General features: G+C 36.9%; 2 protein-coding genes across 4 annotated transcripts; both read right to left on the bottom strand.

The window, feature by feature from the left end:
- Positions 1–158: 158 nt before the first annotated feature.
- Positions 159–12,076, bottom strand: LOC122085708 (ABC transporter B family member 29, chloroplastic). 3 transcript variants are annotated; one of them, XM_042654219.1, is made up of 11 exons: positions 10,851–11,912; positions 10,416–10,502; positions 10,144–10,251; positions 9,742–10,008; positions 8,281–8,304; positions 8,108–8,191; positions 5,040–5,256; positions 4,353–4,438; positions 2,363–2,550; positions 2,060–2,189; positions 159–589 (listed from the first exon to the last, which is right to left on the bottom strand). In XM_042654219.1, exons 1-11 carry the CDS (start codon positions 11,484–11,486, stop codon positions 437–439), a joined length of 1,980 nt encoding a protein of 659 aa, XP_042510153.1. In that variant the 5' UTR covers positions 11,487–11,912; the 3' UTR covers positions 159–436. The 3 variants fall into 3 exon arrangements, with proteins under 3 accessions (XP_042510153.1, XP_042510155.1, XP_042510154.1); XM_042654221.1 differs by lacking the exon at positions 10,416–10,502 and having other exon boundaries at positions 10,851–12,076; XM_042654220.1 differs by lacking the exon at positions 8,281–8,304 and having other exon boundaries at positions 10,851–11,910.
- Positions 12,077–13,112: 1,036 nt separating this feature from the next.
- Positions 13,113–15,923, bottom strand: LOC122087694 (40S ribosomal protein S25-like). Its single transcript, XM_042656896.1, has 4 exons — positions 15,765–15,923; positions 15,577–15,651; positions 15,270–15,404; positions 13,113–13,480 (listed from the first exon to the last, which is right to left on the bottom strand). The coding sequence occupies exons 1-4, from the start codon at positions 15,765–15,767 to the stop codon at positions 13,367–13,369; spliced, it is 327 nt and encodes a 108-aa protein (XP_042512830.1). The 5' UTR covers positions 15,768–15,923; the 3' UTR covers positions 13,113–13,366.
- Positions 15,924–15,938: the final 15 nt, after the last annotated feature.

The raw sequence follows: 15,938 nt of genomic DNA, 5'->3' as shown, positions 1-15,938 counted from the left end.
AACGATGATGCTTCTCCTCGGTCAGCATGGCTCGTATGAGAGGCTCCCACAATTGGTGGCCCACTATGCTACGATGGAGGCAGCAGTCAGCTCCCTTGACGATCCACCGCAATCTTGTGTCTTATAAATGAATAGTTTTTATCCACAAAAAACCAAAAAATAAAACTAAACGGTTTATCATTGAAAGTACTATATGTAAGCTTTAACAAAACAAGAACCAGAAAGGGAGGGTTGCAAAACTATGATAACAGCTCTGTTTAGGTAACCAAATTTAACAAATCAATGCTGTGACAATTAGTTAGAGCAGGTAATATGTTGCATTGACAAACTTGATAATCAGAAGTAATTTTTAAAAGGAAAGTCCATGGGGGAGAATTGGAAGTAGCTTTACAATTGATTTCTCATGACAACTCCATAGTTATTTCCTCTTCAGCAATCATATCACGACCGCATTTGACACTAGTGATCCATAGAGATTGTCCTTGCTTAGGAGAAACGAGCGACTTACCTCCACCAGTTTCCCCTTGTCCAATAGGAATATTCGATTGGCCATTAAAACCGTTTCCAGTCTATGGGCAATCACCAATACCTGCACAATGAAATATTAGAATGAAAATTCATGACTCGCTCGGACCATTTAGAGAAAATCCAACAACTGTGTTGCATGAAAGCTTTAGTGTGTCATGTCCATCTTCAACATGACAAAACCTGTGGACATGGAATTACACAAAAAAACAGCCTAAACTTCATGTCTAGATGTGCCCAAAATAAGGGAAAAGGAAGAGAAGATGGGACAGAAGACACAGGAATGAAGAAGAAAGTTGGAATACAAATAAATATTAGTAAATAGTAATTTCTGTCTCTTAAAGGACGCTAAAAAAGTACTCATAATCATCTTCTAACATAGTCCAACAGCACCCACTTGGGGATTCCAACACCCAGGTATATAATCCAACAGCATAATTGTGGGGCACATGTAGTAGAATGAGATAACACAATGAAACCCACCACCTAAGAGTTCCAGTATTTTTGAAACAGTCGTGAGACCTATAATGAGCATGTCAGTACTGGGCTGCATGGGACATATACTCAAAGACCGCTCTGTTCTTCTAACTAGAGAGTTGAGAAACAGGTCCACACAATCCACAACCAGGCTACCAAAGAACAAAATACAAAATGGAAAATAGAAGAATAGAGACCCTAGAGACCAAAATATGACTCTGGATGACAGATCTGAATATTCCTACTAATCTAAAACAAAATGCAGCAGGAAATATGGACCATCAATACAACAAGTCAAGAGCAATGATGAGGTAATGTAAGCCCAATCTGTCTGCTTCATGTCACCAAAGACATTTTGACCATTCCATCTGGATGGAGACATAAACTAAAGCATGAGGAAGGCTGGCTGGAGCATTGGAAACCATGAAATGAGATGAGCATGACTTTACATGAAGTCTGACTGTGAGACTAAGAGGAAGCACTAGAGAATAGGTCACAGAACCAGTGCACCTACTTCTCTCCCCTCTAAATACTCTTAAATGAACATTTACTCGTTAACTGACTCATTGGTAGGCACCGCTACAGATAGAGATTTACGCCAAATATCTTTAAACTGAATTTCCTTATTCGGGAATCTTCACTTCAGGAAAAAAAAAACACTTCTAAAATTCTGAGGATGATTTATTTAACTTGACGTACTCATTTCTCAACAAAATGTTGAATCAATTTCTACCCCAAGTTGAATTATTCAGGGTGTCCATTGGTGGTATGACAATTAAAATATTTTAAGTTGGTATCATTTTTCTTCCTAATAAACTTAATTTGATCTAGTATCTGATCTTATAATAGCCACTAAGATGGATAGTATAAGATTAAGGCAACTGAAACCAAATGTGGTGAAGTTTTCTTTTCAACAAAGGAAATATTAAATTTTTGAAGACATGGACCTCAATAATTTCAGATCTGATATGCTCAAATAGTACATATCTAAGAGTCAAAACAACACGACAGCAAAATTTTCTACGCAAAGAGAAACAGTATGGTTTGCAATCCTTACGGTACGATTTCCCATTAAATGTTCCACAGCTTTTCTCACCAATATCTCAGACCCGCTATCTAAAGCTGAAGTTGCTTCATCCAAAATCAGTATGGATGGGTTCTGATACAGTGTCCTTGCAATAGCTATCCTGCATTTATAAAAAACACAATCCCATGTAAGGAGAGCAACACTAACAGAATAAATTATTGAATTAATTGAATCACCCTTTTAGATCCCTGATGCAGAAGTATGGGTTTTCAGTTACATGACTAGGCCCAATCACTGTAGTAGCGTAGTGTTCATAGTTGAATATAGGTTCACCTCTGCTTCTGGCCACCACTTAAAATTGAGCCCCTTGGACCAATATTGGTTTCATATCCTTCTGAAAGAGTTCTAGTAAACTCATCAGCATTCGCAGCCATTGCAGCACGCTCAACCCTCTCCATGTCAATTTGTCTCATCAAATCCCTGTACCCAATATTTTCTGCAACTGTTCCCGAAAAAAGGGTCTGATATATATTACAGAGGCAACCCCAAAAGTGGTTAGTAATTGAAGTCAATATGCTTCAGAAAAAAATAAGACATCAATGAATTTATAGTTTTAGCCCATTGTCTACTCCCAACACACACCAGCAAGTTGCTGATAGGAACTCCAGAATGCCATCTTTTGACCCAATCTTTTTCTCTTTATCTTTTGGGAAACAGAAAAAACATTTTCGGGTACCAAACATTATCTAATTAAGCATGAACTAGATGCCACAATCATATTTTAGGTGCAGTGCTAGATGCTAGATATCCACCATATGTGCACATAGATCCAATGGATCCAACTAACCCATCCTGGCAGTGCATAGGTGCTTCAAAAGCCCCTGTACAGCCAACAACCCCAACCCTGATAATTCATCAGTTTCATTATCCAAAACATAGGGCACATTTACAATCTGATACATGCGATAAAGGGGGGCTTGCTACATGCATGGGGAGGACGGTGCATGCATGAGATCCACCTCACATGGGTTGAGTTATTATTCGATGTTTCTATATAATTATTCCATGTAGTTGAGTGACTTGAATTAGCATGTATTAATGATGTGGTTATTTGTGTAGTTATGGGGAGTTGTTAGTTGGACGATAGGAGTAGTTATAGGGAAGTAGTGAGAATTATGGGGTCAGTTACATAACTATGAGCATGATCTGTAATAAAACCAGAGATTAGAGAACCAACAGTGGAGAGAAGAAGAAGATGAAGTAAAGAGAGAAGAAACCGAGAGACAGAGAAGAGCCAGAACGATAGAGAGAATTGCTCTATCATGGACTGGCTATCAGCTTTATATAAAAACAGAAACCGACTCTAAGTAGATGGTCTATGAAGAGCCAAAGACCAAGTACAATGACTAATTACAATGAAATTAAACAACTATCTAGTCTAATCACAATAGCAAAGAGTTGAATAGATATAATTACTAACGACCTAAACATGATGCCATGGAACACAACCCCATGATACACACTTCTAACAATAACAATTAATTACAAGGGAGGGCCACAAAATCAAGTTTATGTTATAAATGAGCAGTTGAAGTTGAATATAGTTAACAAAATAATATAAAAATGGCCAATTAATCACCATTCGACAGAGCTGCATAAAAGAAGAGAATCAGAAGATGTAGATGTACTCGTGAACTTATCTATAAAAAGTTAGTCAAGAGAAGCAGAAGCTTACGGAAGGGAATAAATTGTCAAATTTTTTGAGGAAGGTGTGTATATCTTATAATATTCAATAATCAGTTTATTCTTATCAAGGTTTTAAAATTAAAACAGAAATGTATGTCAGCTTACAAATACTTCTGGGTCCCCAAAACGTGATAAATTCTTAATACTAAAATAACATCATGTCTGCCAAAATGTAGGTACATGTTGACATAAGAGGCAATATTGGTAAACATTGCCAACATTGTCAGTTTATCACTCATGTCAAAATGTACCAATATTAATTTTGTCATATTCATAATAAATCTAAGTTTTATTTATAAATTATTTTGGAATATCCCTGAATCCAAAACCACTAAAGGAATATATAACTGCTTCTCTAACAAACAGTGCAATGATTTGGCATTTCCAACAGACCAAGCAAATAGTCCAAAGGGATAACCAAATAATTCCAAGTTGAAAAGTAGTTTAAATCAAACCCAATAGATAATTCCCTGATCATTGTCTGAAACATGCAGAATTGCGACTCTTTAGATTTATGCCCAAGAACAAAAGAAAATAAATGAAGTAGTACAAAAGAAAATTAACAAATGCAACTCACTATATCTTGAGAAACCAGACCAACATGCTGCCTAAGACTTTCCAACTGAATGTCCTGGATGTTGAGGTTATCAATTAGTACGCTCCCTGCAAACAACAAAGAAAAAGAATAAAACTTTAAGCAGTGTTTTGAAACTCACAATCTGGTTTGAGCTGTGAATTTCTAATCTGCCTCTTTTTGGATGCATCATCGGTGTTGGATTTGAAATGGAATTTGATTAACATAAATTAAAAGGTGTGTTCATGACCCTCAACAACAACAACCATAGCTCAACAGAAATGTGGATATACTTATAGGATCTACAAACCTAGATGAATGCTTAGCACACCAAGATGCTGTTCCTGAACCAGCATGTTCAGTATGTGAACATACAGATATTAGACCAACACGATCTTGATTAGATCCCATTTTAACCCTCCCCACAACAATGATAATAGGGTGAGCATTTGATTTACACGTTACAAAAGGGATTTGATATCCTTGGATTTGGCCTTGAAATCTGATCCAAACAACAGATTTGGATTTGAAGGGGGCCCTCCTCGAATAATTCTAAGGTTGTAAGCCCATAGCTAAAGAGAACCTTACGAGATCTGGGAGACTGGGACCACAAGTTGAATAGTCACAAGGAGAAAAGTTAACAAAAAGTTGTTATTTAATAACTAAAGTTCAGCTTTACACATGGCTTACCACATAGAGGATCATAAAGGCGAAGAAGAAGTTTTGACAGGGTAGTCTTTCCTCCTCCAGAAGGACCAATAATAGCAACTGTTTCTCCAGGGTTGATATGAAGATTCAGTCCATTTAAGATAAGAGGCATATTGTCTCCATACTTGAATGAAATATTACAAAAATTCACGTCTCCTCTAACAGAGGCTAAATCTACTGCATCCGGTTTCACAATTACCTGAACCCAAGAATGAGATGAGAAGCAAGCAATGTAAATCAAGCTTCAAAGGACAAAGAACAGCAAATGAAGGGAGACTTTCACTTGAAGTGTCAAATGAAAACATATGCCAGATAGTAAATTCAATATGTGCCCATGCTTTCTCTCATCAAATTTAGACCGTCAGAATACTTGGTAATATGAGGCTAGAATAATAGTAACACCTAAATCATGATTGTAGACTTTGAAGCATTCCACTGTAATGGATTCGATCACAGCCACACAATAGTTGTAGTCTCCTAGAAGACTTTTTCAGAGACAATATTGAAGGACAAATTAGTTATATTTTATGCTGAATCCTAAAGAGTAATAAACGAAAAGGGCACTACAACTACAAGTGATCACAAAAAGTGCTATTGTTGCAACCTATAGGCCGATACGATAAAATCTGCCAATCCTTCTAACCTAAATTTCTTTTCTATCCTAAATTTCTCAAAATCACAATAGCACTACTAGATCTAGATGTCCGGATGTCCCCTTGTTAAGGCTTTAGATAGTTTCCTGCAAAAAATAGCACCTAAAACTATGAACTACTCCAGCCGCATAACTAAGACCAACTCCAAACAACTAAACCCCCACCCCCCCCCCCCCCCCCCCCCCAAAAAAAAAAAAAAAGAGGTAACAGGAGGTACCCAACTACGCATACTTCTCATCCCTTTGTCAGTCTTGCACTTCTTGGTAGGATATGGAGTGCTCAAATGTAAAAAGAAGCAAAAGACCTCGTAATGAGATCAAATCCAACACCCTTTTTTACTTTTTCTTAAAAAGTAACATATGGCCCACCAGTCATAGATGTGCATTAGGTACGAAACATTGCATCTCAAAGAGGACTGAAAATTTGCTTGAAATTGACATCCACATTTCAAAAAGTGTGGAAAGTATAACTAAACTTGAAATTACAGGAAAGCAATTCAGGGTTTTTTCTTCTAGTTTGCAAGCCCTCCCCTTTTCACTTTTGTCCATTATATTAATGAAATCTTGGTTGCTTAACAGAGGGGATGATGCAGCCAGCCAACCTAGATTCCAGATTAGGAATCAAAGATCAGATTGGCTGCTCCGCAGGCCCAGATCCGGGGTTGAAAAAGGCTTACGGATTTCCTAGTTTCAGTGGCCTGCATTCGGGAAAGTAAGAAAGAGATAGGGGATGTTATGGGACTGCGAACTGTACCCATGAACAGCACCCATGAATAGTAACTGAAGAAAAGGAAGAGAGAGAAGACAGTGAAAAGAGGAAGCTTTCTTGGCTACAAAATTCAAATTCAAATTCAAATCTGTATTCTATTCCATTAACTATAATAATGGGGGGTGATTACATGACAAACCTAGAGGCAACCGATGGATAGGCAGCCTCCCTCACATATTATTTAAAATAACCAAACCAAGCTTTACAATAGCAATCCTTACGGAAACAAGAAAGTAAAATCCTAGTCTAACTCTAATTTAGTAAACTAGAGTTATAGTTAAAATAGGAAAGAACAAAACAAAGGAAACCAAAGATTGACCCATATCATGACACATGTCTTAACACATATTTATAATAAGAGAAATAAAAAAGTCTCCTAAATCCATAACTTTTTAGGTATTGGAAAGGTTTGGGAAATCTAATACAAGTCTAAGGATTAAGTGAATTTGGGTTTGGGAAGGTCTACTAACACAAAACTCACAACATACATGCAGAAAATCAGATTTAAAAGCAGCCATAAATGTTGAAAAATTCCAAAATACAAGTGCATAAAATTCATTTTAAGATTCATGGAAATTTAATAAAAATACATGATAAGCAGTACCTTCCTTTGCTGTCCCACGAGTTGGAATGCTGTGATCAAGAGCTAAGTCACCACCAAACTCCAAGAATGAGTCCTTAGTGCCTCTTTGCTCTTAATTGATGAATCTCCATTGTGCTTGAGGTTATAATTTAAGGCAAAAGTGGGAAAATTGAGATTGGTAGAAAAGGAATAGGGGAGAGGAAGAGGGTGGTAGCATAGGGAAGAAGAAGAGGGCTTGGCTTCACACCAACTTGGATTCACTCCTAGGTTTGCAGCGAATCACTCATACTGCAGAGAATCTCACAAACTCCAATTTCATTCTTTCATTGTCTTCCATCTAAAAACGCAATCTTTTAAAACCCAAAATGTAAAAAAAAAGGGTAGTAATAACTACTTTTCCAGGAATAACTTCCTCTCCAGCAAGAACTCTCTAATAACTCCCTTACAACATTAATACATAACAGTTTGGACACTAAATAAAATAAAATACAACAAAACAAAACAAGATACACATAAGTTAATAGAAATATGCATCCACACAAGGGACATCTAGCCACAATGAAGTGATATGTTGTTGTGCACGTCGGCATCTCCTCTGATATGTCCTAAATGGCTAGATAATGTCCTCATCATAGCTAGACTATCTTACCTAGCAAGGACTCTAAAATACTTAGACTAATTATAATTGCTGAAGCCTAATTCTTTTAGAAAACTTGGGCCCCATGCAACTAACCAAAATAGGATCTCTGGTGACTAAACTAAAGCCAACTACAATACTACATTACCTAATGGACCCCACTACTGACCAAATTTCTATTTCATACACCTCTTTAGACCCCCACTTTCGGGATTTATAAATCAGCTCATTACAAATAAAACCCCAAGAATAAAAATCCCATACCCCATAGATATTACAATAGGACCAATTTTTGGATTGGGTCTGCATTAAGGGAAAGGAAAATTTCAAACATTGCCAGCAGTTTTTTTTTTTTTTGGGTCAACCACTGCCAACAATTAATAACTGGATTTCTAAGAAACAAAGATACCTCAGAGTTGAATCTGGTCAAATCAAATAAGCGTTCTAAAGCTGGCTCTCCCTGTTTCAACTCATCGTATGCTTTTCCAATGCCCTGCATAATTCTTCAAATTCAGATTGACGAACTAAGATGGGTCCTGAATCATAATAACAAATAATGATAGTCATTAAGCAGCAGCTTACCTGATTATGAAGAATAAATTGTTTCTACATTACACAAGATACATACAATTAAAAAATTAGTGTTGAAAAGTAAACCTCAGCAGCTCAGCTATATAGAATCTACATTAGCATCAACTGGTTACAACTAATGTGATTGATTTAGAAATATGATCAGAAAACGTTATGATAATATTATTAAAATTTTACCCTGCATCTGGAGATTCTGGACATGTTGCAAAACATCTAATCAAAATAAACTTAAGATAATAATTAAGTAGTTCCTTTTGGAAAGGATATTTTCACAAGGGCTAACCGAAACAGATAAAGATAGGCTTCATGCTTCCTTTCTAAACGACAACAGAATCTAGCATTCTAATGACATGTATAAAAAAGCCACCACAAACTACAAGTCCACAGTGTAATTGGCGGTATTATTAATTTTTCAGTCCACATGTACATGCTTTACTTTCAAGCCTATTTGATTACAGCAGATTGTCTTCCACAATGAAATGCCCATCGGAAGGCTTTGAACAACAGGTTTTACATTTTTCTTTTCCTTTCTATATTTTAGGATAATTATGAAAATGTCACTTCCTAGGCTCTGATAAATAACATTCAGTTGGAAGCCAGCTTGCTGCAAGTGTGTCATGCTGCGCAAAAATGATAAAATTGTTTTAATCTGGCTCAGTTATAAGCTGTCTTACCATTGTGTTGTGGCTGACCTGTTGCATCAGATAGGAAGAGAGTTGCCATTAAAAGGGATCACCCTCTGGCTGGGGGGCGGTGATGCCAGTTGAATGAAACTTGAAGAAGAGGAAAGTGCGCTTTTGCGGGAAAAGGGGAAAAAGGTCATAATAGGTAATAGAGCAAGCTCCTTCCATAGTCACTGTAATCTCTTTTGGTCAGTGTAAGATTTGTTTGTTTGTTTGTGTTCAGCCATGTATATTGACTCAATTCTGAACAAATTTACAAGGATTTGGGCGTGGTTGTCAGACTTGTCAAAACTCAAAAGTATATATTTTTCAGATTGTTTTTTTAGCATACAAAGAAATTACAGATGTTATCAAAGAGATCAAGACAATTTATGTGAATATGTTCACCTAAGTTATTTTTTTACTGTCTTTACATATGTTTGGCTGTAGTTAATCACTAATTAAGACAGGTCTTGTTGCACTTCAACTAAATTCAAGCTATGTCAACACATCAAGTTCATAAACAAAATTTTATCTTCATATCACCATGATGTTCAATATAAGCCCAGTCCATAACAACAAGACTCATTAAAATATGACAATCATCAAAATTGAAAAAAAAAAATTAATTCTTTTATTTTATTTGTCACTTCAAAAAACAGAGGATTTTTTCTTTTCTTTTCTTTTTTTTTTTTTTTTTTTTTGGGGGGGTGGGGGTGTGTGTGTGGTGGTGGTGGTGGTGGGTAGGGTGTTGGAAATTCCTATTAAAAGCTAGATATTGTAGCATTACCTGGATGGGCTCAATCAACAGAATCAACGATGTTACAAAAGAAATCAGGGCAGAACCATCAAAGGAACCCCTTGAGACCATCATGGAACCGGCACAAAATATCAGTAATGCTCCAACATATATAACTTGCAGAATTTGAGGAATAAGTGCCTTCATTTTCTTCTTTTTCAAACGTTTGAATAGGTCAGCATAAGCAAGCCTTTGAAACCTTGCACCTTCACAGACTTCTGCATTGTTTGCTTTCACAAAAAGAATTGAGGGGAGAACCTGACATATTACACGAAGAATGTGTAAAGAATCTTATGTGAAACAAAGAGGATATTTCAAAAATTTATGGGCTGGGGATGTATTACAAGAAATGAGACAAGTTTTCTCAAGTATAGGGAAGGGAGAAAACAGTACCTCATTCAGGTATGCAGAGAGAGCAGCCGCACTAAGCTGTGCTTTTTTAGATATCTTACGAAGCCTTTCACCAAGATATGCAATAAGAAGAGACATAGGTGGAATGACCTACAAATCCACCAGGTAGATTTTCTTTCCCTTTTAAAGAATGCATTGATCTTTGATCAAATGAAGGAAAGAATAGTACTTAAATAAAAGATCACGGTCAAAAAAAAAAATTTTTTTTTTGGGGGGATGTGGGGGTGGGGTGGTGGGAAGTACATTAATCTCACCAAGACTGAAATTAATGAAAGAACCGGGCTAATGACCAACATCTGGGTTGCCATCGCAGATAGTTGCAGAATACTGGGTATGACAGTCTACGTTCAAATAAATCCCAAGTTCAGTTATGTATCAAAACCACAAATAAACAAAAAAAAAATGAGAAAGTGATGCAGGGAGGGAGATATTTTTCTGGAATGAAAGCACACTTTATATTAGTTAGGAAAATGAACTCATGTGCATAACTTCAAAAATACGTGGAATTCATGGACTGCACCCACTTGCCCCAAAAATTATGGTAGTCTGCAACTTCAAAATTGAATTGCTACATATATTAAGTCTTGTCGATGACACCAAAAGAAAAAATATGAACTTCTCACTGAAACTAGGGAGTGAGGGAACGAAAAGACAGTAAAACGTTCCAGCCAATAACTGGCATTACTTACATTCAAGAGAGCATACACTGTCTCTGAAACGTCCGAAGCCTCCGCAGTTATTCTATAAGCAATATCACCGGCCGAAACAGCACCACCACCTTCGAAAAATCCCAAATCTCTCTGGAGAACCCTCTCGAAAACATAAACTCTGATCTTATACACCGAATTCAACGTTGCATCCCACAAGAGAGCTTGCTGCCAGTAATTAGCCACCAACCGAACCAAAATCAAGACCCCAAACACCAAGCCCTCCTCTGTTAGTCGATTCGCATCCATCTTGCTCACAACAGCAGATAATTTTCCGAGTTTGGGAACAATCTTCGAAAGACAACAAACGGAAACGAAGCTGCAAGTCCATCCCATGAGAATTGATCTCCATTCCGACTGAATATACGGTTTTATCGGTTCCAAAGACGGTAGAAAGAGACGCGAAGTATGACGTCGAGGCTTCTCTTCGTGCTTGAGTGAATTCAGACGATTGAAGGGTGAAAACGAATAAGAGGTGATGGAACTACAAGTTTTCAAAGATGTTTTCAAGAATGATTTCGATTGAGGATTGAAGTGTATGAACTCTGCTGTGAAATTGAATTTGGAGGAAACGAAAAAGATATTCGAAGTCGGAGATGCTACTCTTATAACCGCCATTTTTTTTTCAGGTGAAGACTGAAGACTTTCACCCCGCCTTTTCTCGTTTTCATCTCTCTTTGTTTATGAACCTGGTTCTGGTTGAAATCAAGCAATGGTTTATGCGCGCCCCACAGAGGCGGGCTTTTTTAATAGTGTACGAAACCTTGAGGTCCAAGGTTCAAGGCTTGCCCAGGGAGGCAGAGATCCTGATTTTTTATTATCCATTTACATCCTTTAACTGTTTGCATTGAATGGAAAAGAAAGGGAGAAGATAAGAAAACTCTGTTAGGGTTATGTTGGAGACTCAAGTCATGAGTCATTACCCCATTACCATTGATTTCGAAGGTTCTATTTGAAATTACATAGATGTTCTCATGAATTTTTTTCTTTCACTTGATTCTTGTTTAGTTACATTTAATATGTTATGAACTCATAAGGTTATTATAGGGTATTGTAGTATTGGGAGCTGCGCAAGCAACATAGGGGAAGCCCACCAATGGGTAGTGGCAAAACAATATCATCATAAGAGGACAATGAGATCATTTCATGTGCGGAAGAGAGAGGTAGACATAGAAATGCTAGCATCTCCTACCCCAACGGATATTATGGGAAAAGGCCTCGCAATACACCCACCCTTGTGTCTATCTACTATCTAGTTCCTCATCCCATTGAAAAGGTCTCATTTACCCCTCCCATCAACTGCTAACTCCAACTAGCTTAACTAACCTCCCTCCCAAATATTATTCTATAAAACTATTATTTAATCATATTATATTTTCATGATCAGATAATATGGCTTTCAAATGGATTAGATAGTTTACAAAAATCGATTTTTTGAATACGGATTCTGTTTATACAATTTTTTTGACCATCCATTTACGCTCTTATTAGAAATATGATGTATACTAGTGCATTTCTTATTAGAAATATGATGTATACCACAGCATAGAAAACAAAGAGGACCCATGTTTGACTTGTTGATACGAGAGAAGGTTTTTACTTCAATCATGCTTCAAAATTTAACATTTGATTGTCCACCAAGGAATCATTTAAAGTACACCTTGTTTTGGTAAGGTGTTAACAAGAGCTATATTGCATTGCACATTGCCCTTAGATGTTCAACCATGAATAGTTCAAAGCCCTCCCCTCCCTTCCCCATCCCATAACTCTTTAATTCCCAATATTGGATACCAATTTCGGCATACAACGTTTCAAGGGTAAAACAGTATAAAAATATTATTTAAAAAAAAAAAAACAAAAAGACAAAAAGTGCCAAATACTCGATCCAAATCAGTATCAGATTAATAACTGTAATCTGTGCTTTACATTGTATCTAAATTCTTTGGATTTGAAAAACATTTAAGAAGTTATATCTAAAAAAATCACTACTAAATATGATAAAAACTTTGAGTAATTTATACAATCATGGTATTGATTAAAAAGTTTCTTTTTTAGGTTTAAAAAACCTCACTTCTCTTGGCAAATTGAGCCTAAACAAAGAGTCCCCAGAAAAATGCCAACCATAGTTAGGCTGAAACTCGCAAAACCCTCATGTGAGTAACATGGACATGCACACAAAATCTATGTACGAACTAATCTGCCATGCTCCACCCAAAAAAGCAAATAAATAAAAATAACATGGCATGCAAAAATCTCATAGAATTTTACTGAGAAAATCATTACATCAAGGCCAACGTAGAGCGGGCACTACCAACAAAATATAAGGAGCAATTCTCAATACTTAAAAAAGGGTACCTGAAATGACTGGGCAAAGAAAAAAACTAAGATAATGTAATCAGTGAAAAATTGGAGCAGAACCCCAATCGAAGAAAACAGTAGCTTACCCATCCAACGGTTGGATGGCAGTTGGATGGGTAAATAGAGACCCATGAGCCTTCTTAGGTGTTGGTGGCTCTTGTGTAAATCTGCTGGCTAGAGTGTGAGGAAATCATCCTAATGGAACCTCGTGCCATCAAATCCTTGATGGCTCTACGTGCCAACGATCCATTGACCTGAAGAAGAAACATTTTAACTAATTAATCATGTAACATGATGACTTTAGTAGCTTTCCACTGCATATATTGTATTTAACATTCAAAAATGATGCCACGATGATTTTCAATAACCATGCAGTGATAACAATAAAAGCAAGTTCATTTCAGAAACAGATCAACCAAACAAATAGTTCAGATTTACTTAGTAAATTCTAGACCAGTAAGTGCCATAAGTAATGACATCACTCAAAGGAGGAGGTATAAATAAAGGGGGGAAATGGAGCAAAACTATCTAATGGAGTTTTTATGTGTTTTCCCCAAGCGAGTGTCATTCTTTTCCTTTTTTTCACATCCTTGCTGTTCTCCAAATTTGAGGGGGGTTAGAAGAGGCATAGTTACGCCTGGACTAAATAGCTTAGGTGTAGCACACTGACCATAATGAAACAGATTTGAGTACTTGCAACTACGAATAGGTACAGCAAGCATATCGATTTTTTTTAGGACTGAAATAAGTTGATCAGACCAACCATTTCCAAGTTGGCAAATGATTTTTTTTAGAACTGAAATAAGTTGATCAGACCAACCATTTCCAAGTAGGCAAATGGAGAAATATAATATCATAGAAGAACCAAGGAAAGATGATACCATGACCCTTCAGTGGTATGCAACTTCCATGAACTCCAAATGAAATAACTCCTACTGGAATGTAAGGACTGCACATGGATGCCATATTTTCTTCTTCTTTTTGGGTGCCTGAACTTCCATGAGAGGTCACAAAAATTGGGTGCCACGGAGGATTGATGCCAGCAAAACCAAACTTAAAACAACCGAAACTGAGAATATCCTGTTATTGAGAGAAAAATAGTACAACCCAATCTATAGAGAAAGAAAAGGGAGGGGGGAGTATGTTTAATTGGAGCTGCAAAAGTAAACACAGTCCTTAGGAAGCTTAAGCCCCAAACCCAGTACAAATACTTGAGAGAGAAAGAACTCCGCACAACCCCTGGCATGCAGACCCAATCACAACCATGAACAAAAATAAGAATAGTGAAACAACGTATAACTTGGAGATCAAAATATAAGCAGAATTCAAAAGCATGCAACAGAAAAGAAACAAATAACAGAAACAAAGAGCACAATAGCAGCCCATGATACAGATGCTATCTAACTCTTCAGTTTTCAACTTTAAAGATAGTCTATGGTGCACAATGTAAGAAAAAGTCCACAGTTAAGACTCCAGTGAAACCTCACTGATGATCAATCTCTTTGCTGTAACTGAAAATTTCCAGTACTCTCTATCTTTCAAAATTACCATCTCTACATAATCAATACAGCTATAACATAAGAAAACCAAAGCCCTGCATTTTCTCTTCTCAAATGGATTTCTCCTTACTACCCATTTTGTGTAGCTAACAACAGTTTTTTCTCTATAGATCTTGACCGTAGTAAACCAATCAGGATAAAGGACACTTGAAAGGAGAATCCTTAAATTGAAGACATTGATTCTGAGATCATACTGATTGCAAAGGCAGTGATGAGAAATTTTAAAAAATCGCAGACAAATCTCTATGGCAGGAAACCTCAAAAAAGGCAATCCTTATTCAACAATAAAACAAATTTAAGTCTCCATTACTAGGAATAGCCAGTGAATACTAGCCTACTCTATTGGTGAATATATAAAGTTCAATTCAGTCGAGTATCAAATTTTCTGAACAAAACCATGAATAGTACATCATATTTTCCAAACAAATCCATGTACATAGCTGAAAAAAACACAACGACATATCTGCGGAGATTAAGTTCATACCCTCAATCTGTCGGAAAGGATTGACGGGGTAATTAGCTTGTACTTGGGCACTTCCGAAAGAAGCTTGTCGTAGCTTCCCTGATCGAACAAGACCATGTTGTTCACCTTCTCCTTTTGCTTTCCTTTGCTCCATTTCTGAAATCAAGCAACACAGAAAACACATCAAATTCTAACTTTCAAAAGACAGCAAGCACTCAATTACTTCGTTGATATAAAATAAAACAACGTTTGACCGAGATCTAATTGAGAAGCTAAAGCTAGTATCAGATATTTGACTCGAACCGGTAACTCAAACCCCATCCCTTACCTTCTTCTTCTGTTTCCCTCCGCCAGATTTGGCAGGCTTGGATGATGGAGGCGGAGCCTTCTCCTTTTTCGGTGCCTGTGGCAAGAGATAATGTTAAGGAACGATGGCTGAACAAATAAAAACGATGGAGTAAACAAAACAACAGAGATCGCAAGATAGTGAAAGTTTTGATTATGCAGATAGATTACCATTTTCCTCCGGAGATTTCAAAGTCTGGGTGATGGCTCCTCTGAAGTCTGAAGACTCTGAACCTCAACTCAGCCACCAAATAAGGATTTTTTTCAGATTTATGTGATAGAAGGGAAAGTGTTTCGAGGGTTAGGGTTTGCTGTCCCAGAAGTTAGCTTGCGCCGTGGATGACA

This window comes from Macadamia integrifolia, chromosome 8 (genome assembly GCF_013358625.1).
Source record: "Macadamia integrifolia cultivar HAES 741 chromosome 8, SCU_Mint_v3, whole genome shotgun sequence".
Taxonomy (NCBI): domain Eukaryota; kingdom Viridiplantae; phylum Streptophyta; class Magnoliopsida; order Proteales; family Proteaceae; genus Macadamia; species Macadamia integrifolia.
This window is presented reverse-complemented; position numbering and strand designations above follow the sequence as displayed.

Coding starts and splice junctions, on each gene's coding strand:
- LOC122085708 (XM_042654219.1), bottom strand. CDS start 11,486: ATGGCGGTTATAAGAGTAGCATCTCCGACTTCGAATATCTTTTTCGTT. Junction 8,305..9,741: donor TGTTGATTGAGCCCATCCAG/GTAATGCTACAA, acceptor TGTGTAATGTAG/AAACAATTTATTCTTCATAA. Junction 4,439..5,039: donor CCTTTATGATCCTCTATGTG/GTAAGCCATGTG, acceptor TGTTGTTTGCAG/GGAGCGTACTAATTGATAAC.
- LOC122087694 (XM_042656896.1), bottom strand. Junction 15,405..15,576: donor GAGGGAAACAGAAGAAGAAG/GTAAGGGATGGG, acceptor GCTTGATTTCAG/AAATGGAGCAAAGGAAAGCA. Junction 13,481..15,269: donor TCCTTTCCGACAGATTGAGG/GTATGAACTTAA, acceptor TTTCTTCTTCAG/GTCAATGGATCGTTGGCACG.